General features: G+C 39.8%; 2 protein-coding genes across 4 annotated transcripts in view; both read left to right on the top strand.

Moving 5' to 3' along the window:
* The first annotated feature begins 119 nt into the window (after positions 1-119).
* On the top strand, positions 120-20,763 carry LOC101886384 (CUB and zona pellucida-like domain-containing protein 1). 3 transcript variants are annotated; one of them, XM_087290380.1, is made up of 17 exons: positions 120-189; positions 378-404; positions 484-516; positions 707-851; positions 1,700-1,884; positions 9,391-9,771; positions 9,845-9,901; positions 10,059-10,112; positions 16,463-16,767; positions 16,901-17,048; positions 17,161-17,345; positions 18,420-18,570; positions 18,696-18,907; positions 19,026-19,201; positions 19,349-19,740; positions 19,923-20,185; positions 20,265-20,763. In XM_087290380.1, exons 9-17 carry the CDS (start codon positions 16,548-16,550, stop codon positions 20,300-20,302), a joined length of 1,785 nt encoding a protein of 594 aa, XP_087146506.1. In that variant the 5' UTR covers positions 120-189; positions 378-404; positions 484-516; positions 707-851; positions 1,700-1,884; positions 9,391-9,771; positions 9,845-9,901; positions 10,059-10,112; positions 16,463-16,547; the 3' UTR covers positions 20,303-20,763. The 3 variants fall into 3 exon arrangements, with proteins under 3 accessions (XP_087146506.1, XP_087146507.1, XP_087146508.1); XM_087290381.1 differs by lacking the exons at positions 120-189; positions 378-404; positions 484-516; ... (2 more) ...; positions 9,391-9,771; positions 9,845-9,901 and having other exon boundaries at positions 10,059-10,088; positions 16,583-16,767; positions 16,901-16,936; XM_087290382.1 differs by lacking the exons at positions 120-189; positions 378-404; positions 484-516; ... (6 more) ...; positions 16,901-17,048; positions 17,161-17,345 and adding an exon at positions 17,603-17,788.
* Positions 132-26,417, top strand: part of cuzd1.2 (CUB and zona pellucida-like domains 1, tandem duplicate 2) — a 31,590-nt gene continuing 5,304 nt past the window's right edge. The window contains exons 1-13 of the mRNA XM_087291266.1: positions 132-189; positions 378-404; positions 484-516; positions 707-851; positions 1,700-1,884; positions 9,391-9,771; positions 9,845-9,901; positions 10,059-10,088; positions 24,058-24,150; positions 24,257-24,401; positions 25,107-25,291; positions 26,125-26,223; positions 26,361-26,399. Coding sequence (XP_087147392.1) covers positions 132-189; positions 378-404; positions 484-516; positions 707-851; positions 1,700-1,884; positions 9,391-9,771; positions 9,845-9,901; positions 10,059-10,088; positions 24,058-24,150; positions 24,257-24,401; positions 25,107-25,291; positions 26,125-26,223; positions 26,361-26,399 — 1,477 coding nt within the window. The remainder of the gene's footprint in view (positions 190-377; positions 405-483; positions 517-706; positions 852-1,699; positions 1,885-9,390; positions 9,772-9,844; positions 9,902-10,058; positions 10,089-24,057; positions 24,151-24,256; positions 24,402-25,106; positions 25,292-26,124; positions 26,224-26,360; positions 26,400-26,417) is intronic.

Raw genomic sequence — 26,417 nt, 5'->3', positions numbered from 1 at the left:
CATTGCATTCAGCTGTCAACTATAGATCTTTTTTAGAAAGTCCAAGATATCGATCTGTCATAAAAAAAAATCCTCTTGTTGGTTTTGAGTATATAAGGGAGGATTGAAAAGCTGAAGACAAACTTGATCAGATGAGGGAGATGAAAGTTATGGCTCTTCTTCCATTTCTGCTTCTAACTGCTTTTCAAGGTAAGACTAACAGTCGTTTGGGGGAAATGTCCAGTATATGTAAAACAGCTGCAAATCTGAACATAAGTTACATCATTTGTTACTGAAATTATAGTTTATATAGTTATTCATAAACTGACTTGGTAATCTTGACAACATGGCATCATAAGAAAAAGCATTAAATTCTATTGCATTATATATTATTGCAGCAAATGCCATTAGGTCGTGGACAACAGGTAAACAACTTACTTGTTTTAAACATATGTTTGCACAATGGGGAATTATCAATTTACATGATTTTCTTTGATTTTATAGATAACTGGCTGTATTCCACTGAAGGTTTTTCAGGTATCTGCATACTTTAGTTATTCTGTGTTCATCCTTCCTAAGAGAACATTATTAAATGCCAATGTACAATATATAGTATATTGTATAATATAGTATAGTATAATATAGTATATAGTATAATATAGTATAGTATAATATAGTATATTGGCTGTAATAAAGATATGTGCTCTTTGTCCATAATATTGTGAAGAATTATGCGGTGACAATATGACAGCGTGGACAGGTGAATTGTTCAGCCCTCGGTACCCTAATAACTACCCTAATAATGCACGGTGCACATGGACCATTCACAGCACTGGAAACACAACTGTGTCCCTGACCTTCAACGATGTTGAGTAGGGACAGTATTTAATTATTCATCTTAAGATCAATTTCACAGTCAAAATAATCAAATTAAATCATTTTAGAACCTAAGCTCTACCTGAAAAAAGTCTTGTAGTCCATTTCAGTTGTAAGAACAACGAATAACTTGACTTTTAGTTGATCATTTTGAAAAGTGGCAGAAGGTAGATCTTTCAGATGAGTCATCTGTTGAACTGCATCCCAATCATCACAAATACTACAGAAGACCTATTGGAAAACACATGGACCCAAGATTTCCATAGAAATCAGTCAAGTTTGGGAAAAATCATGGTTTGGGGTTACATTCAGCAAGAGAGATCTGCAGACAGGATGGTAAAATCAACAGCCTGAGGTATTAAGACATTTGTGCTGCCCATTACATTACAAACCATAGGAGAGCGCAACTTCTTCAGCAAGATAGCACTCCTTCTCATACTTCAGCCTTTGCATCAAAGTTCCTAAAAGCAAAGAAGGTCAAGGTGCTTTAGTATTGGCCAGCCCAGTCACCAGACATGAACATTATTGAGCACTTTTTTTGCCATTCCAGATGACTTTTTAAATACATTATTTCTGTTAATTGACAAGACTTTTGTCTGGGCAAAGTTAGACCTTACTGTAATAATTAAATAATTAAAAATCAAGGCATCATCATATTTTATTGCCTTTCATATAAGCCACTTCTGATACCAAATGATCAACTAAAAGTTAAGTTTTTATTTGTTGTACCAAAAACTTGGATACACGACAAGACTTTTGTCAGGTAGAGTAAAAATGTTTAAAAGATCCTCATTTAAAAAAAACAAGATGACAATATGGTTTGTCTCTCCTCTCCGTTTGCTAGTTTGGAATCATGCTGTGATTACATCAGAGTGCATGATGGTCCTTCTACCCTGTACCCTTTACTGGAGGAAATACGGGACTACAGGAATCAGTCTTTTAAATCCACAGGCAACACTCTGACCGTGCTTTTCTACAGTGACAGCAGTGTAACAAGAAGAGGATTTCAAGCAAACTGGACCTTTGTAGGTATGTGATTGAGAAGATGAATACAACTTGATCTACACTATAGCACCATAGCAGTTCTCTAATTAATTATGTTTGAAAAACACTTTCAAGAGTTCACACTTAGCTGATGATTGATTATAAGCAAGTTTGGCATGCTGTCCCGGGAGAGAGCCCTGAGCTCGAAGGTTCTTGAGCCCTGGGCTCCCTCCCGTTTGGAGGAAGAGAGGGGAGCCTCGAGCTCAGGTAGATCTCGACAACTCCCCTTTTTATAATAGCTAAAGATTAAGATTGAAGGCTATTAAAAGATATGCTGCATTATTAGATTACCTGTATTGAAATTTAGATTTAACAATTAACTTGTTGTACATGTTTTTGGAATGTGGGAGGAAACCGGAGAACCCGGGGAAAACCCACGCAAGCACGGGAAGAACATGCAAACTACACACAGAAACGACCACCGGCCTGTGAAGGAACTAGAACCGGTGACGTTCTTGCTGTGAGGCGACAGTGCTAGTCACTGAGCCACCGTGCTGCCCTATGGAGGGAAAGGTGAAAAGGTAGGGGTGGAAGGGGGGATTCTTCAAATCGAAGATGACTGTAGTGAGAAAACCCTGGCTCTTTATAGTGGTTAGGAATGGCCTGATTGGTGGATCAAGCATGCTAATGCAGAACCAGCCGTGTTCAATCATAATCACGTGCTCCTCTCGAAATTAGTTTATGAATAAACTTCACTTCAAGAGTTCACACTTAGCTGATGATTGATTATAAGCAAGTTTGGCATGCTGTCCCGGGAGAGAGCCCTGAGCTCGAAGGTTCTTGAGCCCTGGGCTCCCTCCCGTTTGGAGGAAGAGAGGGGAGCCTCGAGCTCAGGTAGATCTCGACAACTCCCCAAAATGCTCCACTCGGGACAGCAGCCGCGTATTTGAAGAACCCCCCAAAAGGCACAGGAGATTAATGCCATATCCGGCTGCTGAAAAGTTATACAGAAATAGCTTGGAGGAGCAACAGAGACTGGTGTGGGTGTAAAAAATTAACTGAAAGTGCTTATGTATGACTATGTGTGCTCCCGGGTCCTGTTAATTGTAAGGACCAGCGGGAGAGTGAGTGGGGTAAGTGTAAAGGTTTAAAACATATGTGGTGAGTTTCGTAAAGGTTTAGTATAGTAGTGATGGAAAATGAAGCTGTAAGGTTTTGCGGAGCTGTAGCTGCAGATGAGAAGCGGTTAACTGATTAACCGCTTTGGCAGTCCAATGGGGGGTGTGTCAGTAGTGGTATGGATAAATGGTAGTGTGCGTGAGCTCCGGTGGAGCGACACTGCTGCAGCAGTGGTGCAGGGGGGAGGAAGCTCGGCTGAGCGTCTCTGCGACTGCAGAGGTGCGGTGGTAGTCAGTACTAAGGGGAAGAATACGCTTCTGCAGCAGCGTTTTAACTGCTTTAGCAGTGCTGGGAGTGGCAGAAGTGGTATAAGTGTAATGGAAGTGTGCATGAGCTCCAGCAGAGCGTCACTGCTGCAGCAGTGGTGCAGGGGATGTAAATGATGCTCGGCTGAGCGTCTCTGCTGCTGCAGAGGTGCAATGGAAGTCAGTATTTGTAAGGTAAATACGCCTCCGCAGGGACGTTTAACTGCTTTAGCAGTGCTGGAGAGTGTATCAGTATTGGGTTGCTAAATGAAAGTGTATATGCGCTCGCTGAGCGTCACTGCTGCGGCAGTGATGTGGAGGGGAGTGATGCTCGGCTGAGCGTCTCTGCGACTGCAGAGGTGCGGTGGTAGTCAGTACTAAGGGGAAGAATACGCTTCTGCAGCAGCGTTTTAACTGCTTTAGCAGTGCTGGGAGTGACAGAAGTGGTATAAGTGTAATGGAAGTGTGCATGAGCTCCAGCAGAGCGTCACTGCTGCAGCAGTGGTGCAGGGGATGTAAATGATGCTCGGCTGAGCGTCTCTGCTGCTGCAGAGGTGCAATGGAAGTCAGTATCTGGAAGGTAAATACGCCTCCGCAGAGACGTTTAACTGCTTTGGCAGTGCTGGAGAGTGTATCAGTAGTGGACTGCTAAGTGGAAGTGTATATGCGCTCGCTAAGCGTCACTGCTGCGGCAGTGATGTAGAGGGGAGTGATGCTCGGCTGAGCGTCTCTGCGGCTGCAGAGGTGCGGTGGAAGTCAGTATCTAAAGGGAAGAGCGCTTTGGAGAGCTGATTAACAGCTGTGTAGCAGCTAGGAATCAGGCACAGTAGAGCGACTCTGTGGCTGCAGGGGTGCATAGGTATTCAGAGTCTGGTGCATTATATGTGTGAAAGCAATACATGTTCCCGCTAAGCCTTTACAGCTGTATTATAGCGGGGAGTGTGGTGATGGAAAATAAATTGATACTACAATGCAATGTAATTAAGTGGAGCTGCTGTAAAGGTGTGATGGTGGACAGTATGTAAGCAATACGAGTTCCCGCTAAGCCTTTATGGCTGTATTGTTGCGGGGAGTGTGGTGATGGAGAATAAATTGATGCTACAATGCAATGTAATTAAGTGGAGCTGCTGTAGAGGTGTGATTATAGTCAGTATGGAAGCAATACGAGTTCCCGCTACGCCTTTACGGCTGTATTATTGCGGCGGAGTTTGATAATGGTTAAATTTTTGAAAAGTGTACATGTGAGCTCTTAAAGAGCTTCACTGCTGTGGCAGTGGGAGCTTGGGGCTACCCCTGTGGGAGTCCGAGCTGCGGAGAATGAGTGCAAGTGAAATTGAAAAATTATGAAGAGGAAGAGAAGGGAAGTTTAATAAAATAAAAAGGAAAGTTTAGTAAAAATGAGTCCTAAGACAGAAAGTAGGAAGAACAGACAGAGTCGTGCTGCTTGGAAACTAGGTTGAAGTCTGCAACCGAGAATCAGCTGGGCTTCTCTGAGGAAATATTGGCTGAGGCAAATTGAGGATTTAGAGGTGTTAGAGGACCAATGACAGAGTTTATATCTGTTGTTGGAAGACTGTTCAGGCAGGGCGTCACTGCTGCGGCATTGGTGCAGGGGAAAAAATAATCTCAGCAGAGCTTCTCTGCAGTTACAGAAGTGCAATAAAATCAGTGGTGCAGAGAATTAAGGCTAAACAGCCGTCTCTGCAGTTGCAGCTCAGGCAAAGCTTAACTGTTGCAGCAGTGGTGCAGAGGGAGAATAAGGCTCGGCAAAGCGTCTCTGCAGTAGCAGAGGTGCAGTGGTACTCAGTATTAGAGCCTCACGCGGAAATACTAAGTACTATTAGCAGTGATATTTAGAGATGAAAGTAAAAAAGGGGCTCAGCTAGAGCGTCAATGCAGTTGCAGTGATGTTAATGGGGTGTATAGTTAAGTGGAGCACCTAAACAGTCGATATTAGTAAGTTTTGAGTGCTCCCGCAGGGACGTTAAATACTGCCTTTAGTGATATGTAAAGATGAAGGTGAATAAGGCATATGCTAGAGGGTCACTGCGGTAGCAGTGGTGCTTTGGGTGTGTAACTCTGCGGAGCATTTATGCAGCAGCAGTGGTGTAGTGGGCCATTATGGAGGCAACTTGTGCTCCCACAGAAGCATTTACTGCTGTATTAGTGCGGGGAGTGCAACGATAGTGGTATTTAGAAAATTTGTAAGTGTATGCAAGCTCATTTAGAACGTTCCTGTTGCAGCAACTGAAACTCAAGACAACCCCTGAATTGGTCGGAGCTGTGGTGAATAAAAGTATAGGATAGTTTAAATTTGGAGAGAAAAAGTTAAAGCTAGAAAAACAGGGAAGGGTAGTGAAGGAGCTCCTATGTTAAATAGGAAGGAAATGACTGAGTCATACTTCATACCCAATAATGCCTGATGGTGGAAGTTGGCTGGAGAGGATCGGCTGGGCTTCCCCAAGGTGATATTGCTCTTCTGTGGTGTAAAAATGCTAAGAGGTTTAGAACCAGGGCTGGAGTGGGACACCTTTCAGCTCTGGAGTTTCAAGCCTCAGACCAGCCCACCTCAGTTCACGACTGACTATATTAAAATAAGTAAATAAATATTTCCAAATCAGTTTCTAATGGCACTATCATGTTGTTTTTTTTTTTTTTTTTTTTTTTTTTTTTTTTTTTTTTTTTTTTTTTTAGAAAACAGCTGCTTTAGAACTTCAAATGTTTACAACCCTAACAGTATTATATGTCTTATCAAAAAATGAAAACACTAAATTACTCTAGCAAGGATCGAACCTGGGTCCGCAGCGTCTTAACCTAACGTGCCAACCACTCGACCACAACAACAACAACAAAAGAGAAAATTGTGGTAAAATAATTGAATAAAAAGGCTGTGGTCAAGTAAATGAATTAAAAAAGTGTCACTGCTGAGAGCAACAGATTCTGGAGCTAGGGACACCGGCCCTCGCGGCCAAAAAAAACGGACCGGCCCACCGGGAATTCTCCCGGTCCTCCCGATTAGCCAATCCGGGCCTGTTTAAAACAGGTGTGTGGGGGAACGGATATCATCCTGCATCCCTTCATCCTGCGAAGATAGATCAGATATGGTTAGGTGTATTGTTGGATTGAAATGTCATACTTAGTTCAGAAGACTTAAATTAAAAAGGCTAGTGGGAATATGGCATCGAGGGTGTGGGCTATGTGAGTGGAAAAGTGTCATTTGCCAAGAGTGTAAATGTATTTAGAAATGGATGTGGAGTGTAATAGATAGGATGAGGGTCAGCTTCTGCAACCAGCTGACATGATCTCTGAAATGAAAAAACAAGAGAGAATCAGAAATGACATTACAACATGGTACATGTATGGCAAACACAATGAATTATTTTAGCTGATAACCATGCGGGGCGTCTTAATAAGAGCATGGGCAACTAAGTGTGGAAGTGCCTTTGTTAATGCATGGTACGAAGCCTCATTGTCGCAACGAGCAAAGATAATAGAGGTAGGCATTTGTCCCTCCTAAGGATGGCATATTAAATGGGAAATCTGCTCGTCTAGTGGTCCTGATGTACCTCTTGAAGACAGGGTAGGTGGAATTATAGTGGAGTTTAAACCCCTTGGTTTGTATCTAACACAGAGTCAATTGATGAACATCAGACATGTCAGAAATGTCCTCCTCTCATTCGTGGAAGTCAAAGCGGGAAGTTTGTTTCTTTGCTGTTTTCACATTTGTAAGTCGCTTTGGATAAAAGCGTCTGCTAAATGACTAAATGTAAATGTAAACATCTAACCAACTTGCCATTATAAGCTTATGGCTTATAAGTGTATGGACATGAGTCACTGGGGCATATTACGATTGGACTTCTATGCCTAATGCGTTGAATGTTTTTCAGTAGCAGAGTAAGCTTTTTAGAAGTTAAACTGCTATCAGATGTGGCAGTTTTTTTTTTTTTTTTTTTTTTTTTTTTTTTTTTTTTATACTTTTTATAATTATTTATTTTCTTTATTATTTATTTATTTATTAATTTATGTATTTATTTATTTATCATCTGCCAACATCAAACCCTGAACTTAAAATTAATGTCACCATTTAGTAGTAATTGTGTAAATGTAAAGATAATCATTCATGAGCTTGTCATGAGAGAGGGTGGGACCATCTCAAATTTTGAGAGTTCATTGGATGGTGACGCTTCTCCTTTCAGCTATTGGCTCGAAGGAGTGTCAATCAAAGTTGCAGAAAAAGGCTGGCGGCTATTTTGTTTGCCAGAGAACTAATGTTATGATTGGAGACGCTACTCTATTGAATGCACCACAGCGATTAGTTTGGAGGATTAACATGGATGTTTATCAATGTATGCATAAGTTGTGGACTGATGTTTTAAGGATTGGATTGTCTAGAACCTTGATTGAGAGGTGAGTCATTCTATTCACGCTATAATCATCATTTAAAGATGGATGTTTAATCTTAGTTGTAGTTTGTGAGACTTCCCCTTGAAAAGTGTCATGTATGTTACCGCTGGTGCACCCCTAGAAGAGAGTTCAGCTTGGATCGCAGGCATCGAGAGTTTAGGCAAAGTTCATAGATGGTGATCTAGTTTTTACTGTGATTTTGTTAGAGAATTGGGTTGAAGACACAGAGATTGCATTGTGTGAGGCAATTTGAAGTAGAAGGTTGAGAAGTTGTAGTTGGATAAGTTGATGTAGCTGGAGAAGTTGTTGTTGTTGTTGGAGAAGTTGATGTAGCTGGAGAAGTTGTTGTTGTTGATGTTGGAGAAGTTGTTGATGTAGCTGGAGAAGTTGTTGTTGTTGATGTTGGAGAAGTTGTTGGTGTAGCTGGAGAAGTTGTTGGTGTAGCTGGAGAAGTTGTTGATGTAGCTGGAGAAGTTGTTGATGTAGCTGGAGAAGTTGTTGGTGTAGCTGGAGAAGTTGTTGGTGTAGCTGGAGAAGTTGTTGGTGTAGCTGGAGAAGTTGTTGGTGTAGCTGGAGAAGTTGTTGGTGTAGCTGGAGAAGTTGTTGGTGTAGCTGGAGAAGTTGTTGGTGTAGCTGGAGAAGTTGTTGGTGTAGCTGGAGAAGTTGTTGGTGTAGCTGGAGAAGTTGTTGGTGTAGCTGGAGAAGTTGTTGATGTAGCTGGAGAAGTTGTTGATGTAGCTGGAGAAGTTGTTGGTGTAGCTGGAGAAGTTGTTGGTGTAGCTGGAGAAGTTGTTGGTGTAGCTGGAGAAGTTGTTGGTGTAGCTGGAGAAGTTGTTGGTGTAGCTGGAGAAGTTGTTGGTGTAGCTGGAGAAGTTGTTGGTGTAGCTGGAGAAGTTGTTGGTGTAGCTGGAGAAGTTGTTGGTGTAGCTGGAGAAGTTGTTGATGTAGCTGGAGAAGTTGTTGATGTAGCTGGAGAAGTTGATGATGTAGCTGGAGAAGTTGATGTAGATGGAGCAGGAGCAGGAGCAGGAGCAGGAGCAGGAGCAGGAGCAGGAGCAGGAGCAGGAGCAGTAGCAGTAGCAGTAGCAGTAGCAGTAGCAGTAGCAGTAGCAGTAGCAGTAGCAGTAGCAGTAGCAGTAGCAGTAGCAGTAGCAGTAGCAGTAGCAGTAGCAGTAGCAGCTGCAGAGCAGTGTATTCTTCAAATCGAAGATGACTGTAGTGAGAAAACCCTGGCTCTTTATAGTGGTTAGGAATGGCCTGATTGGTGGATCAAGCATGCTAATGCAGAACCAGCCGTGTTCAATCATAATCACGTGCTCCTCTCGAAATTAGTTTATGAATAAACTTCACTTAGTGAAAGAGATCCTCCACTTGTATAAAATAAATTATATGATGTCAAAACACAGTGGTATACAATATTTAATTGAAGTGTTTATCACAAAGAAAAAAAAAACATTTATTAAGTGGTTTCAAACGTTTACAAGTATATTTTACTTTTCTGTTGAACACAAATGAAGATGCTTTGAAGTATGGTGGAAACCAGTAGCCATTGACTTCCATAATAGAAATAATACCAGTTGATACCAGTTCCCAACATTATAAAAAAACATCTTTGTTTGTTCAACAGCAGACAGAAAGCTTATATTGCATCTAAGCATGAAGATAAAGTACACTCGCAATCCAATTTTTTTCTCTTTCAATGCAAATATCAACGATTAAACAGGTCCTCCCTCAGACGACCCCTGCTACCGTTATACAGTACTAGATGATGCTTGGAGAGCCACAACTTATAATGAATCAATCATAAACTGTGACACAGCTGTGAAATGGTTTGGCTGGTATCGTCTCTTCATCTATGGCCAGAGTGTCCAGATGCCAGACAGATGTGTTGATAAGTACAGATGTGGCACTCACGCCCCCCTGTGGTTAAATGGTCAACACCCAAAAGTTGGAGATGGAGTGGTGACCCGAGAAGTCTGTGGTCACTGGTTGAGTGACTGCTGTTATTACAGATCTGCTCCCATTAGAGTGAAAGCCTGTCCTGGAGGTTATTATGTCTATGAGTTTGTTGAGCCACCCACCTGCAATCTTGCATACTGTGCAGGTAAATATGCCTCCTTTCCTCCTCTTACATGTGTCTCTTTATTCATAACCAGTTATTAAAAAGTTTCTTTCAGATGTTGAAAAGCCCAACACCAGCTATACAACTGTTACACCAGACACCCTCTCATCAGGTAATAAAACATTCTGGAGCATGTGTTCATCACATCATATTTCTAATAGTTCATAAAGTGTACATGGGATCATGGATAAATTGACTTTGCACATCTACTGTTCAGAAGAAAAGCGTTCAATACATTTCATTAAATGTTCTTATTTGCCTTATTGCAGCAAATACCATTGGGTCATGGACAACAACAGGTAAACAACATTTAATATTATAAAGTGTTGATAATGGCTGTTTCATGCAATCCTTTTACACTGGTGAAATATATATTACATGATGTATTTTTGCTCTGTACAGATATCTGGCTGTATTTTACTGAATGTTTTTTTTTCAGATATGTATCAGCATATAGCATACTGTAGTTATTCTGTCTTTAACCTTTCTCTGAGAATATTATGAACTGGCAATGGAGAAAATACATTACATTTACATTACATTTACATTTAGTCATTTAGCAGACGCTTTTATCCAAAGCGACTTACAAATGAGGACAAGGAAGCAATTTACACAACTAAGAGCAACAATGAATAAGTACTAAAGGCAAGTTTCAGGTCTGTAAAGTCTAAGAAGGGAAGTGTTAGTAGTTTTTTTTTTTTTTGTACAATTAGTGTGATATTCAAAGAGGCAATTGCAGCTTAGGAAGTGAAGTGGAGACTAAATAGTTGAGTTTTTAGTCGTTTCTTGAAAATAGCGAGTGACTCTGCTGTTCTGATGCAGTTAGGGAGTTCATTCCACCAACTGGGCAGATTGAGCGTGAGCGTTCGCGAAAGTGATTTTTTCCCTCTTTGGGATGGAACCACGAGGCGACGTTCATTCACAGAACGCAAGTTTCTGGAGGGCACATAGATCTGCAGAAGTGAGTGCAGATAAGAAGGTGCTAGGCCAGAAGTCACTTTGTAGGCAAACATCAGAGTTTTGAATTTGATGCGAGCAGCAACTGGCAGCCAGTGCAAACGGACTAGCAGCGGAGTGACATGTGCTCGTTTAGGTTCATTGAAGACAACTCGTGCTGCTGCATTCTGGAGCAGTTGAAGAGGCTTGATAGAGTTAGCTGGAAGCCCAGCTAGTAGAGAGTTGCAGTAATCCAGTTTGGAGAGAACAAGAGCTTGAACAAGGAGTTGAGCTGCATGTTCAGATAAGAAGGGTCGGATCTTTCTGATGTTATAGAGTGCAAATCTGCACGATCGAGCAGTTCTAGAAATGTGGTCAGAGAAGTTTAGTTGGTCATCAATCGTTACTCCAAGGCTTTTCACCATTTTGGATGCAGTAATGGTTGCCCCATCCATCTGGATTGAAAAGTTATGGTGTAGAGTCGGGTTGGCAGAAACTACAAGCATTTCCGTTTTTGCGAGGTTCAGCTGAAGATGATGATCTTTCATCCAGTGTGAAATATCCAACAGGCAGGCTGAGATACGAGCTGGAACCGAGGGATCATCAGGATGAAAAGAGAGGTATAGCTGGGTGTCATCAGCATAGCAGTGGTAGGAGAATCCATGTCTCTGGATGACTGGTCCTAGAGATGATGTGTAGATGGAGAAGAGAAGTGGCCCAAGAACAGAGCCTTGAGGTACCCCAGTGTTTAGATGCTGTAGGTTGGACACCTCTCCCCTCCAAGACACCCTGAATGACCTGTCAGAGAGATAAGATCTAAACCATTGTATAACAGTGCCCGCAACGCCCAGTGACTCAAGCGTAGATAGCAGGATCTGGTGGTTGACAGTGTCAAAAGCAACTGACAAGTCCAGCAAAATGAGGACTGATGATTTAGAGTCTGCTTTAGCCAGTCTGAGATCCTCCACGACCGAGAGCAGGGCAGTCTCAGTTGAGTGGCCTTTCTTAAAGCCGGATTGCTTGTTGTCCATGAGATTGTTTTGAGTAAGAAAGTCCAGGACTTGATTGAACACTACTTTCTCCAGAATCTTGGCCATGAATGGAAGCAGGGATACTGGTCTGTAGTTTTCAAGTAGCGTATGGTCCAGGTTGGGTTTCTTTAGCAGTGGGGTTACCCTAGCCTGCTTAAATGTAGTGGGGAATAAACCAGAGTCAAGAGATGTGTTAATTATGTGAGTCAGTGTTGGTATGACTGCAGGAGAGATGGCTTGCAAGAGATGAGAGGGAATGGGATCGAGTGGACAGGTGGTTGCATGGCTAGATAGCACAAGTTTGGACACCTCAGACTCAGAGAGCTGAGAAAAAGAGGTGAGTGTGTGTGGTGTTGGTGTTGTATCTTGCGTGTTTGTTGTAGGTGCAGCAAATTGAGCACTGATTTTTGCAGTTTTGGTGCAGAAGAATGTAGCAAAGTCATCAGTAGTAAGTGTGGAGGATGCGGGTGGAGGAGGAGGATAGAGGAGGGAGGAAAATGTTTTAAAAAGTAGGCGAGGATTAGTGGCATTGTTGATTTTCAGACGGTAATACGTCTGCTTTGCAGAAGTAACCTCAGCTGAGAAAGAGGACAGAAGAGTTTGGTATGTTAAGAGATGTGCAGGATTTTTAGTTTTCCGCCAAATTCTCTCTGCAGCCCGAAGTTTTGAGCGATGCTCACGGAGAGCATCCGAGAGCCAGGGTGCAGGAGGACTGGCACGGGCTGGCCTGGATGCAAGAGGACATAATCGGTCTAGACATGATGCTAGTGTGGAGCAGAGTGTATTAGTGGCACTGTTCGAATCAAGTGCAGTGAGTTTGCGAGATGGAGGAAGAGAGTCTGAAACAATGGTGGATAGTCTATTGGGTGAGAGAGATCGTAGGTTTCTGCGAAAGGTAACCAGTGTTGGAGTGTGTGGCGGCTCAGGAGTAATGTGGATGTTGAGAGACAGAAGGAAATGATCAGATATTTGTAGTGGAGTTACTATTGTTTGATCAGTGAAGCAGTGTCGTGTGTAAATAAGGTCTAGCTGATTACCTGATTTGTGGGTAGCAGAAGTAGGTGCTCTTTTTAGGTCAAAAGAGGCAAGCAGAGTCTGAAAGTCTGCAGCTTGCGGTTTGTCAACGTAAATGTTGAAGTCACCTAGCACCAATAAGGGAGTGGCAAAATTAGAAAAAGATGAGAGAAGAACATCCAGTTCATCTAGGAAGTGACCTAATTTACCTGGTGGGCGGTAGATGACAACCACATTTATGTAGAAGGGGTGGATAATGGTGACTGCATGGAATTCAAAGGAGCTGATTGTTGGCAGGGACGGTCTCAGAGTAAATTTCCATTCTTTGGAAATTAGTAGTCCAGTCCCACCCCCTCTCCCTGTCTGACGAGGAGTGTGGGAAAAAGAGAAATTAGCAGAAAGAGTAGCATGTGTAGCAGTGTCCTCCGGCCTCAACCAGGTCTCAGTTAGAGCCATGAGATTATAGTCAGAATATGTAGCTATGGAGGTAATAAAATCAGCCTTGTTAACAGCTGATTGACAATTCCAGAGGCCCACGGAGAGAGAGAGTTGTGAAATAGTAGATACATGTATTGAACGAAGGTTGTGAGGATTACGCCTGCAGCGCACCTCCCGTGTTTTGCGAGTGTTAGTAACAACAGGAATTAGAAAACACATAATAAAAGTGCACTGACAACAAAAAATTAACACTGTTACTAACACTCGCAAAACACGGGAGGTGCGCTGCAGGTGTAATCCTCACAACCTTCGTTCAATACATGTATCTACTATTTCACAACTCTCTCTCTCCGTGGGCCTCTGGAATTGTCAATCAGCTGTTAACAAGGCTGATTTTATTACCTCCATAGCTACATATTCTGACTATAATCTCATGGCTCTAACTGAGACCTGGTTGAGGCCGGAGGACACTGCTACACATGCTACTCTTTCTGCTAATTTCTCTTTTTCCCACACTCCTCGTCAGACAGGGAGAGGGGGTGGGACTGGACTACTAATTTCCAAAGAATGGAAATTTACTCTGAGACCGTCCCTGCCAACAATCAGCTCCTTTGAATTCCATGCAGTCACCATTATCCACCCCTTCTACATAAATGTGGTTGTCATCTACCGCCCACCAGGTAAATTAGGTCACTTCCTAGATGAACTGGATGTTCTTCTCTCATCTTTTTCTAATTTTGCCACTCCCTTATTGGTGCTAGGTGACTTCAACATTTACGTTGACAAACCGCAAGCTGCAGACTTTCAGTCTCTGCTTGCCTCTTTTGACCTAAAAAGAGCACCTACTTCTGCTACCCACAAATCAGGTAATCAGCTAGACCTTATTTACACACGACACTGCTTCACTGATCAAACAATAGTAACTCCACTACAAATATCTGATCATTTCCTTCTGTCTCTCAACATCCACATTACTCCTGAGCCGCCACACACTCCAACACTGGTTACCTTTCGCAGAAACCTACGATCTCTCTCACCCAATAGACTATCCACCATTGTTTCAGACTCTCTTCCTCCATCTCGCAAACTCACTGCACTTGATTCGAACAGTGCCACTAATACACTCTGCTCCACACTAGCATCATGTCTAGACCGATTATGTCCTCTTGCATCCAGGCCAGCCCGTGCCAGTCCTCCTGCACCCTGGCTCTCGGATGCTCTCCGTGAGCATCGCTCAAAACTTCGGGCTGCAGAGAGAATTTGGCGGAAAACTAAAAATCCTGCACATCTCTTAACATACCAAACTCTTCTGTCCTCTTTCTCAGCTGAGGTTACTTCTGCAAAGCAGACGTATTACCGTCTGAAAATCAACAATGCCACTAATCCTCGCCTACTTTTTAAAACATTTTCCTCCCTCCTCTATCCTCCTCCTCCACCCGCATCCTCCACACTTACTACTGATGACTTTGCTACATTCTTCTGCACCAAAACTGCAAAAATCAGTGCTCAATTTGCTGCACCTACAACAAACACGCAAGATACAACACCAACACCACACACACTCACCTCTTTTTCTCAGCTCTCTGAGTCTGAGGTGTCCAAACTTGTGCTATCTAGCCATGCAACCACCTGTCCACTCGATCCCATTCCCTCTCATCTCTTGCAAGCCATCTCTCCTGCAGTCATACCAACACTGACTCACATAATTAACACATCTCTTGACTCTGGTTTATTCCCCACTACATTTAAGCAGGCTAGGGTAACCCCACTGCTAAAGAAACCCAACCTGGACCATACGCTACTTGAAAACTACAGACCAGTATCCCTGCTTCCATTCATGGCCAAGATTCTGGAGAAAGTAGTGTTCAATCAAGTCCTGGACTTTCTTACTCAAAACAATCTCATGGACAACAAGCAATCCGGCTTTAAGAAAGGCCACTCAACTGAGACTGCCCTGCTCTCGGTCGTGGAAGATCTCAGACTGGCTAAAGCAGACTCTAAATCATCAGTCCTCATTTTGCTGGACTTGTCAGTTGCTTTTGACACTGTCAACCACCAGATCCTGCTATCTACGCTTGAGTCACTGGGCGTTGCGGGCACTGTTATACAATGGTTTAGATCTTATCTCTCTGACAGGTCATTCAGGGTGTCTTGGAGGGGAGAGGTGTCCAACCTACAGCATCTAAACACTGGGGTACCTCAAGGCTCTGTTCTTGGGCCACTTCTCTTCTCCATCTACACATCATCTCTAGGACCAGTCATCCAGAGACATGGATTCTCCTACCACTGCTATGCTGATGACACCCAGCTATACCTCTCTTTTCATCCTGATGATCCCTCGGTTCCAGCTCGTATCTCAGCCTGCCTGTTGGATATTTCACACTGGATGAAAGATCATCATCTTCAGCTGAACCTCGCAAAAACGGAAATGCTTGTAGTTTCTGCCAACCCGACTCTACACCATAACTTTTCAATCCAGATGGATGGGGCAACCATTACTGCATCCAAAATGGTGAAAAGCCTTGGAGTAACGATTGATGACCAACTAAACTTCTCTGACCACATTTCTAGAACTGCTCGATCGTGCAGATTTGCACTCTATAACATCAGAAAGATCCGACCCTTCTTATCTGAACATGCAGCTCAACTCCTTGTTCAAGCTCTTGTTCTCTCCAAACTGGATTACTGCAACTCTCTACTAGCTGGGCTTCCAGCTAACTCTATCAAGCCTCTTCAACTGCTCCAGAATGCAGCAGCACGAGTTGTCTTCAATGAACCTAAACGAGCACATGTCACTCCGCTGCTAGTCCGTTTGCACTGGCTGCCAGTTGCTGCTCGCATCAAATTCAAAACTCTGATGTTTGCCTACAAAGTGACTTCTGGCCTAGCACCTTCTTATCTGCACTCACTTCTGCAGATCTATGTGCCCTCCAGAAACTTGCGTTCTGTGAATGAACGTCGCCTCGTGGTTCCATCCCAAAGAGGGAAAAAATCACTTTCGCGAACGCTCACGCTCAATCTGCCCAGTTGGTGGAATGAACTCCCTAACTGCATCAGAACAGCAGAGTCACTCGCTATTTTCAAGAAACGACTAAAAACTCAACTATTTAGTCTCCACTTCACTTCCTAAGCTGCAATTGCCTCTTTGAATATCACACTAATTGTACAAAAAAAAAAAAAACTACTAACACTTCCCTTCTTAGACTTTACAGACCTGAAACTTGCCTTTAGTACTTATTCATTGTTGCTCTTAGTTGTGTAAATTGCTTCCTTGTCCTCATTTGTAAGTCGCTTTGGATAAAAGCGTCTGCTAAATGACTAAATGTAAATGTAAATGTAATGAATGTGTTTTTCTCTCTCCTTCTGCTTGCTAGCTTGGAAAAATGCTGTGATTACATCAAAGTATATAATGGTCCTTCAATCTTCCACCCATTTCTGGGAGAAATAAAGGAGTTCAGAAACCAGTCTTTCAAATCCAGCAGCCATGATCTGACTGTGGTTTTCTTCAGTGATCACAGTGTTTCAGGAAAAGGATTCCATGCAAACTGGCTCTTTGTTGGTATGTGATTAAAAGAGATTAAAATATTAAGAATTATGATATTTCACATTTTAACTACTTATTCTGCTAAGCCAAACATTCTCTCAGAATTGCATTTGTGACTCACGTTTTGTTCTTTATCATTTTCTATTAGAAGAATCATGTGGTGGCAATATGACAGACTGGACGGGTGAGTTGTTCAGCCCCCGGTACCCTAATAACTACCTTGATAACTCATATTGCACATGGACCATTCACAGCACAGGAAACACAACCGTTTCACTGACCTTCAACGATGTTGAGTACGACACTATTTGAGCAATTTTAGAACTGAGGCTCTACAGTAAAAATGTGTTGAATGTCCTCCTTTCAAAAAAACAACAATATGGTTTGTCTCTCCTCTCCGTTTGCTAGTTTGGAAACATGCTGCGATTACATCAGAGTGTATGATGGTCCTTCTACTCTCCACCCTTTACTGGAGGAAATACGGGACTACAGGAATCAGTCTTTTAAATCCACAGGCAACACTCTGACCGTGCTTTTCTACAGTGACAGCAGTGTAACAAGAAGAGGATTTCATGCAAACTGGATATTTGTAGGTATGTGATTAAGATGAATACGACTTGATTTATGCTATTACACAGCAATTCTCTAATTGAGTTTGGAAAACACTTTAGTGAAAGACATCCTCCACTTTCATAAAATAAATTATATGATGTCAAAACAAAGTTGTATACAATATTTACATAGATGGTCCATCAAAAAGAGCAAAACATGCAAACTGCAAATATTGCACCTGATTGTGAAAATAAAGTACTTTCAATCCTATTTTTTTCCTTTTCAATACATATAGTAGTGATTGAACAGATCCTCCCTCAGACGACCCCTGCTACCACTATACAGTACTAGATGATCCTTGAAGAACCACCACTTATAATGAATCATCTATAAACTGGAGCCATAATGCCAGATCATCAAACATGAATCTATTTATATGTTGTAATAAATGGCATTTGTTATAAAAGAGGGCATGTTGACAATGGTAAGGTTCCAAGTGCAGCTTTATTTATAAATAGAGAATGGTTAAATGGTCAAAACAGGAGCAAAACAATGATAGCAAGAGTAATCCAGTAAGAGTTGTCCAAAAGACTGACAAAGGTCAGAAAACAAGCACAATCTGAAAACTGTAAAAATGCAAAAACAACGCAGACATGGCAAAACATCAGCAATGCATGGCTGTGGAAGCTGTGCTTATATCTGAGGTCAAATTGGCTGCAGTTGTTTGTGTCTTCAGAGTTGAGTTCATATGAATAAGTTGTGAGGTGCAAAGCATTGTGGTACATGTAGTCCGGTTGAGTGCCTGATATGAGGTGTATGCTGGCATGCACTCCTACTATTTATTACAGAGCACAGCACTGATACATTATAAGCCCCTACAATTATGGTCATGAGACCTGCTTAGTATCGTGTATCTCTTAGTATCATGATCTACTTTGCTAAGAGCCCTAAGGACACTAGGATCACCTCTGGCAAAATTTTATTATATATATAAAATATCTGGGGAGGTTAAAACATACGTGCAGATTATCTTTTATGGTCCTTTTACTCTCTTTTCCATTATGCTTGGACACTAATTAATTCCTGCATTTATTTTGGGGCATCGGGATATCCAGCTACTCACCCTCAGTGTGGAGGACAACTGTATGACTCCGGGATGTTTTACAGTCCAAACTACCCAAACTATTATCATGACAATGCCTACTGTGTGTGGTTTCTTTCTGCTCAGCAAGGACAGAGGATCTTCTTGACATTTGCTGATGTGCAGTAAGTGTGATTAATACAAAAAAAAAAATCATCATCATTATTAACTTATACTACTTGAGAGTATTACTGTATGTGTAGTATCATGAAATTCCTCCATGTGGAACAAAGATTTCTGTTTCTTTCAGACTGGAGCGCTGCTGTGACTGTGACTACATTACCATTCACGACGGCTCTTCTACTGGTTATCCACAGCTGGGGAAGGTCTGCTATAATGACACCACACATCAGGCATTTCACTCTTCTTCACGTTACTTGACTGTTGTCTTCACGAGTGACTTTTCTGGTGTTAGCCATGGGTTCAAGGCCCATTTCACCAGCTCTCTGACTGCAAATGAAGGTAAAAATCTAACACACATAACTTAAATGCTAAACAATTGTAATTTTTATGAGACAAACACTTTGTCTCTCTAATACCTTAAATGTTAAATAAGGGCATGAAATGATTTGTATTGCAGGCAGTGTGGATTGTACTTCAGACAACATGGTGATTGTCCTACAGAGTTCTTACCTGAACTCACTAGGGCTGAGTGGAAATGACCTTTATGTTGATGACCGTCTCTGCAGACCTAATATTAGCAGCACAGAAGTTGTCTTCAGATTCCCCCTCGACACATGTGGAACAGCCAAAGAGGTTTGATGTTTGCATCCAACACGACTCCACTGCCAAATCTGAAATCAGTAGCTTTCTGTCAAATATTTGACATAAGGATTTGCTTAATCAGATTAGTTAAAGATGAATCACCCACATCACCCACTTTCTGTCTCTCTTTCTCTTTAGATGATAAACGGTTTTGTGTCCTACACCAACAATGTGCGGGCATCTCCATCTCAGTCAGGTGAAATCACTTATCAGTCACTTTATCTTCTGCAAGTGGGCTGCCGAATGGAGCCGGACACTATTGTGCAGATCTTCTACAAGGCCAAAGAACTCGTCAATGCCAATATAACAGGAATGGGCCGCTTCAATGCCAGCATTGCCTTCTACACCTCTAGAAACTTCACCCAGCAGATTTACGACTCTCCATATGAAGTGAATCTGAATCAGCAACTGTTTGTTCAAGTGAAGCTAACCAGGTCTGATGAGAGCCTGGATCTCTTTCTGGACACTTGTGTAGCATCTCCAAATCCAAATGACTTTAAAAACCGCTCCTATGACCTGTTGCGTAATGGGTGAGACTTCAAGTTCATTCTTAATCATTACTCCACCAAATATTTTATTATATGCCAATGTGACATTGGAATCATTCAGTAAACTGTTTTTGTACTCATTTGCACTAATGGTCAAAACAGTTCAATGACTGGGGCTAGTTTGACTGTTGTTCAAACTGAATTCCTCTTCTTTTGTTTTGTAGATGTCCCAGAGATAGCACATATCTTTCCTACACCAATGGCGTGGATCAATATGCCCGGTTCAGTTTCCGGGCTTTCAAGTTCCTCCAAACTCATGCCTATGTGCACCTGCAGTGTAAGGTGATCATCTGCCCTGATAATGACTACAACTCTCGCTGCCGTAAAGGTTGCCAATACCGTCGTAAGAGATCCCTTGACAGCTCCTACAACACCAATACTGTGACCCTGGGCCCGATCAAACTCAGAGGTCAGAAGCCAGTAGCAGGTATGACTTCTAATGATTTTACCAGTCACGTCTTATGCATTAAAACTATTTCTTCCTAATGACATTTGCTGTCTTTTAGGGCATGGTGTGAAGGAATCTGAGAAGTCGATGGAGTGAACTAATCATCTTTTCAGTCATCTATACTTAATCTAACTGTTGCACAACTGTACCTGATTGACTGTGTATTTTTGTAGTGGAATGATGTATTATGGAAAAGTCTATATTACTGTTTTTTGGTCTTAATTTTAATTTTCTGTTTTCCTTAAAGTTGGATCTCTCTAGCTAGACGGCTAGACAAGAAGCTATGTTTCTTGTTTTTTTGCATCCTGATGTTAAAGCTATGTTCCTTTTTCATACCACTGTGTATAAAATTGCATATTAATGATGAAGCTAAAAACTAAAGTGCCTTTTATGGAATTATTACTCTTATAGCCACTGGTTAAAGAGACTGGTTAACTGCTAATAAATAAGCTGTGCTTTGAATAAATATTTGGCCAATTGGGGAACTTCACTCTATGTGGACTTTTCTTAATCGTTTAATATTTTTTTGTAATTCAATAAAGCATTTCTTAACAGCAGTTGTTGTCACTTGTGCACATTTACTTGTATTGCTTTCACTGTGCGTATATGGACTCAAATGAAGCAAGATAAATCAGTCTGAGAGTCAATGACAAACAAGACATTATTGTACTGTTTTAGAAGGCTTGGATTTCATTTTTACAACATAAAAAGGGCTTTTTAAAATAATTGTATTCTTGAAAAATATTTTGTCATAAACATTCTATTAATTCCTATTTTTTTGAAAGCCTTAATTTTTAATCAGGACTGGACAAAATGTTGATAAATAAATCCAAATGCACCAGTGGGAATTTTATAATGAACACTCCCAATTAGTGGGACAACATATATGTACACTACATGTTAATGAAAAGTACACTACCTAATAACTACTGATAAATAAAGCAATTCTGAATGACTCAGACTTTCCAAAGTTGGTGATCAAATTGACCGAATAGTGGGCAAACTGGTTGACTGAGAAAACAGGGGACCAAAAGTGTGTAATGTTAAGATTTATACAGACTATAACTGCATTCCTGCCATGTCAAACCAAACGTTTAAGATGTCAACACTAAAAATATAATACAACGCTAAAATAAAACACTATTCACACCTAAACATAAGCTGCATCTCAATTCAGGGGCTTGTCCTTTAATTGACATTTTTGCAAATTACACTCCTGACTTCTAAAAGGATGTGAGCACTTTATGCTACTCAAAATCTCGAAAAACAAATAAAAATATGAGTAATTATGAGTAAAACCAAACAACATTCATTACAACAGTAAAATACACACAGCCATACTGGAAAGATACATTTCTGTTAGATCATTCATTTTCCTTCAGCTTATCAGGGATTGCCACAGTGGAATGAATCACCAACTATTCTAGGATATATTTTAGGCAGCGGATGCCCTTGCAGCCCATACACTCTCTCATTTACACACATTCATATATAACGGACAATTTATTTTATTTAATTCACCTATAGCGCATGTCTTTAGACTGTGGGAGGAAGCTGGAGCACCCAGAGGAAACCTATGCGAAAATGTGGAAAACATCCACACAGAACTCCACACAGAAAAGCCAACTGACCCAGCAGGGACTCGAAACAGTGACCTTCTTGCTGTGAGGCGACAGTGCTTAACACTGAGCCACAATGCTGCCCTGATACAGATAACAGACAAAATTTTAAGTGTAGTGTTTGTGACAATACACTCGTTACAAAATATGAATAATTGGAATCAAAATTTTAGCCATCCTGTGAAATTGTAATAATTTAAAAATATTACCCATTAATTTCTTTACAATTTTTTTAACTTATATTTTAATAACTAAAATCTAAAAACTAATTTAATTTGTCTTTGAGTCTTTGTCATGAGACCCCCTCTCATGATTGTGAAGCACTGTGGGTGTATGGCCATGCACAATAAATGTGCTATATAAATACACATTACATTAAGATGAGAGTAAAATTTACTTATTTTGCAAGATATTAAAACTCAGCTTAAAGTGTAATTTGAAGGCGAAATCATAGATTATAATCTTAACAAAGCTAATTAGGATTATTGGGCAAGTTATTGGATAACAGTGGTTTGTTCTGTAGACAGTTGAAAACAATTATTTACTCATTTGGGCAAATAATATTGACCTAAAAACTGATTTTAATTAAAAAAAAATAATAATCTGGACTTTCTCCAGATGAAAAAAAAAATGACATGAAAATTTCCTTGGTCTGTTAAACATCATATGGGAAATATTGCAACAAGAAAAGAAATTTCACAGGAGGGCTACTACTTTTGTTTGCACTAGCCTGATCTAACACGTCCAATCCCTTAAAACTGCTACAATATAGCTTTGAATGGTGTGGAAATTTAATAAAGCTGCAAGTTGACTTATAATTTTTACAAAAAAACGTATAAATTTAAAACGTTTTACTAACAAAAGCTAAATGAAATAAGCATGATTTTAAAGAATTTGCTTATTTCTTCATCAAGAATGCATTACTAAAGGATGTGGCAACATTTTAAGATGCAAATAATAGGCATTCTTTAAAGACATGATTACAAAAAATATATACTCAGATCATGAACAAACCATTGGTAGACTGGTCTGCTTGATTTATGTCTTTTTGAAAATAATTGCTCCAAAAAGATACAATCCAACTAGTTTTGATATTTATTTTTAATTTTTCTTTGGAAGTTATAGCTAATATCACTGACACTTTACAATAAGTATTCTATGTTAATGTATTTACTAACATAAACTAATAATAAACATTACTTTATACAACATGTAATAGTAATTCAACATTTACTAATATATTAATACAATCCAAATTCATGCTTGTTAACATTAGTTAATGCATGAATAACTAACACTGAACATTTTTTTTACCATTAATTAACGTTAACAAACATGAATATATACTGTTATAAATGTATAGGTTATTGATTGTTCATGTTAGTAAAACATTAACTAACATCAACTAATACAACTTTATAGTAAAATGTTACCCTTATACCCTTATGACCAATCTGGCCAGAAATGATGTAATAACGGAGTCGACACAGGTGACTGTTGTATTGTTTTATGGGTAGTGTAATTCTGTTGACACAAAGGTTGTGGTGTGAGTTGAGACAGCAGTTCAGATGATCTAAATGATGCTCATTTTTATGATGAAAAATTATTATGAAAAATTTTATGAAAAAATATATAATAATAAAAAATGCAGTTAAATTATTCTGGACGAATCCCCACTTTATGTTACAACTTCTTTTTAAGATGGCTCATTAAAAAAAAAATACAGAAAGCAACATAAAAAAGCGTTATAAACATTTTAAATCGATTTATTTTTACCCAACACATAATGGCGGCATGTGCTAATGCTTCAGTAGTGCTCTGACAGTTCAAAATACATACAAATTTGCACATTTTTAATACTCTGAAATATAATAATGAACCTGGAGATACTTTTTATATCTATTGTCACACTTGCTGCATTTTCTTTTGTCTCATACATTCATTTTATGTTACTGTAACCATGTAAATACGTTTTTCTAATTTAATGGTTATTATTTTGACCAACTCTGTGTACAATATGACTTAACCAATATGATCATAATTCCATAATCTCAAACGTTGTGTCAATAGTAATATCTATAAATGAATAGAGTCAAGAGTAATAATAAAAGTTGCATAATGTTCAGCTGTGTTATTTCCACGGTTATGCTCCTCTGTAACTTATTGCCAGCATTTGCTCCAGGATATTGATATGTTATGATGAAACCTCCCTTCTGGTTTGACTATATAAATAATGGTTGAAATTCGAAAGAAGATTTGGACTAAGAAATATGGAAGCTCTCACTCTCCTTCTTTGTTTGCTTCTAACTACTAAGGCCTCTCTGGGTAAGAATCTATTTGTCTGTCTGTCTGTCTGTCTGTCTGTTTGTCTGTCTGAACAATTTTATACATATTGTATTGTCTTGTTGCCCTCTTGTTTTTCCACATTCAGAACCGTGTGGAGGATCCTTGAGTAGCTGGATGGGTGAATTTACTAGCCCCAATTACCCTAATAGTTACCCTGATAAAGCACGGTGCACATGGACCATTCACAGCACAGGGGCGGCAACTGTGTCACTGACCTTCACAGATGTTTTGTAAGAAACATTTATTAATTATAATTATTTTTTCTTTATTATTTTGTTTGTGTGTATCTATGCCAAAACAATTTTATATTGCATTTTTCTGTCTGATTGAGATAATACTAAAAAAGTGTGTAACTTATTTTCTCATTGAAATATCTAGATTAGAATAGTTTGATAATCTGGTTCTCTTTCCCTCAATCCCAACCTTTCTGCTTAATTTATCTCTTGGCTGTCTGTCTACTGGACAGACTCCCCCAGGGTTTAGTTTAAGGCCCAGTTTACATTTACGACAGTTTGGTATTTTTTTATTTTGGTATTATTTCTCTTGGAATCAAAAGATCATTCAGGCTTTATTAGTTTTTGTAAGTGATTCTCAGATATATATTCTGTCAAGCACTTATATATATATAAGTGCAACAAACATCAGTATTAACATCTTATAAATATTTGCAGATTGTGCTTTATGCCATTTTTTCATGTGAAAAAGTCTTATTTATATGTGTCCCATTTATTGCAATGCACTTCTTGATGTTGTCTCAAACACCACATTTAATAAACAACGAAAAGTTAAGTGACTTGGACTTATGGACCCCTGAAGCACTTTTGGTTTGATTTTGGATTTCTACCACATTTAATAAGTTTTAAGTGTAGAATTTAGCAGCTTTGATCCTGATTAGAGATCAGGGTAACTGAGCTCAACTTTGCTTTTTGTTTTAGTCTGGAATCATGCTGCGATTACATCAGAGTGTATAATGGTCCTTCTACCCTCTACCCTTTACTGGGAGAACTAGTGGACGAGAAGAGCAAAAGCTACAACTCCAGTGGCAATGATCTGACCGTGCTTTTCTTTAGTGATGACGAAATATCCAGAAGAGGATTTCATGCAAACTGGGTTTTTTTAGGTTGGTGATTAAGGAAAATGGACTGAATAGCATATTCAAAACAACAACATAACAAATCTTTGTTTTCTGCATTCAGCAGCTAGTTTCTGAGCGAATGATTAAGAGTGAATAAGCTGCTTTGTTTTATGAATTCGAAACATAAAGCTTGGTCTGTGTAGATCAGTGGTGCCCAAACTCGAACCTAGAGGGCCGGTGTCCAGCAGATTTTAGCTCAAACTTGCCTCAAAACTTGGTTGATTTCTATAAAACATGGATATTTCTATAGTCCAGGTGTGTCTGATTGGGGTTGTAACTAAACTTTGCAGGACACCAGCAATCCAGGACTAAGTTTGGACACCCCTGGTGTAAATGACTCAATATTTTAGTTAAAAAACTTAAGTTAAAGTTATAAATACGCCGAAAATATGAAGTCCGGTTCATGAAAAATTTACTCACGCTTTTTATGTGAAAAAAAAAATTATATATATAAAACAAAATGTGTTGCCTGATTCAAAAATGAATAATTCAGATGCACTTTTTATGATCCATATGATATTTAAAAACAAATACAAAAATTTTAAATATACAGCATAAGCTGATCAATCTTATTTCAGAATGCATGATTTGTGTGAACCACTTCTTTGTAGATACATCTTACCTTGAGTATCTGAATATTTATGGCTTAGATCATTATAATTAAATTCCTTTATTTTAATTCCTGAATTTTTCTAATTCATTTATGATCAAAATTAGCTTATCATTTAGTAATAGAATATGTTTTTTTTCATTCTCAGAAGAATTAAATTAATACAAATCACAGCAGGCTGATGAGCTATTTTCCTTATTATCCTTAGATTCTAATTCATGCAGAAACTACTGTGGATTCAGCTTTGGCACTTGTTCATGTGACGACTCCTGTCAGGATAATAGAAACTGTTGCTTTGACTACAACAGTGAGTTCCTCTTCATCAGATCATCAATCACAAATCTTTCTCATACTGAGTTTTTAAACACAGAGAATAACAGATTTACTGATGCTATAAGTTTAGATTTACAGTGTGCAAAAATTCAATTTCTTCCTTTTATACAGGCTACTGCTTTCAAACAACAACATGGCCAACCACAACAGGTTCAGCTATATCAGATT

The sequence above is a fragment of the Danio rerio genome, chromosome 17, assembly GCF_052040795.2.
Source record: "Danio rerio strain M-AB ecotype USA chromosome 17, GRCz13ab, whole genome shotgun sequence".
NCBI classification, from domain to species: Eukaryota; Metazoa; Chordata; class Actinopteri; order Cypriniformes; family Danionidae; genus Danio; species Danio rerio.
Note: the sequence above shows the minus strand (reverse complement) of the source record. Positions and strands in the feature narration are given on the sequence as shown.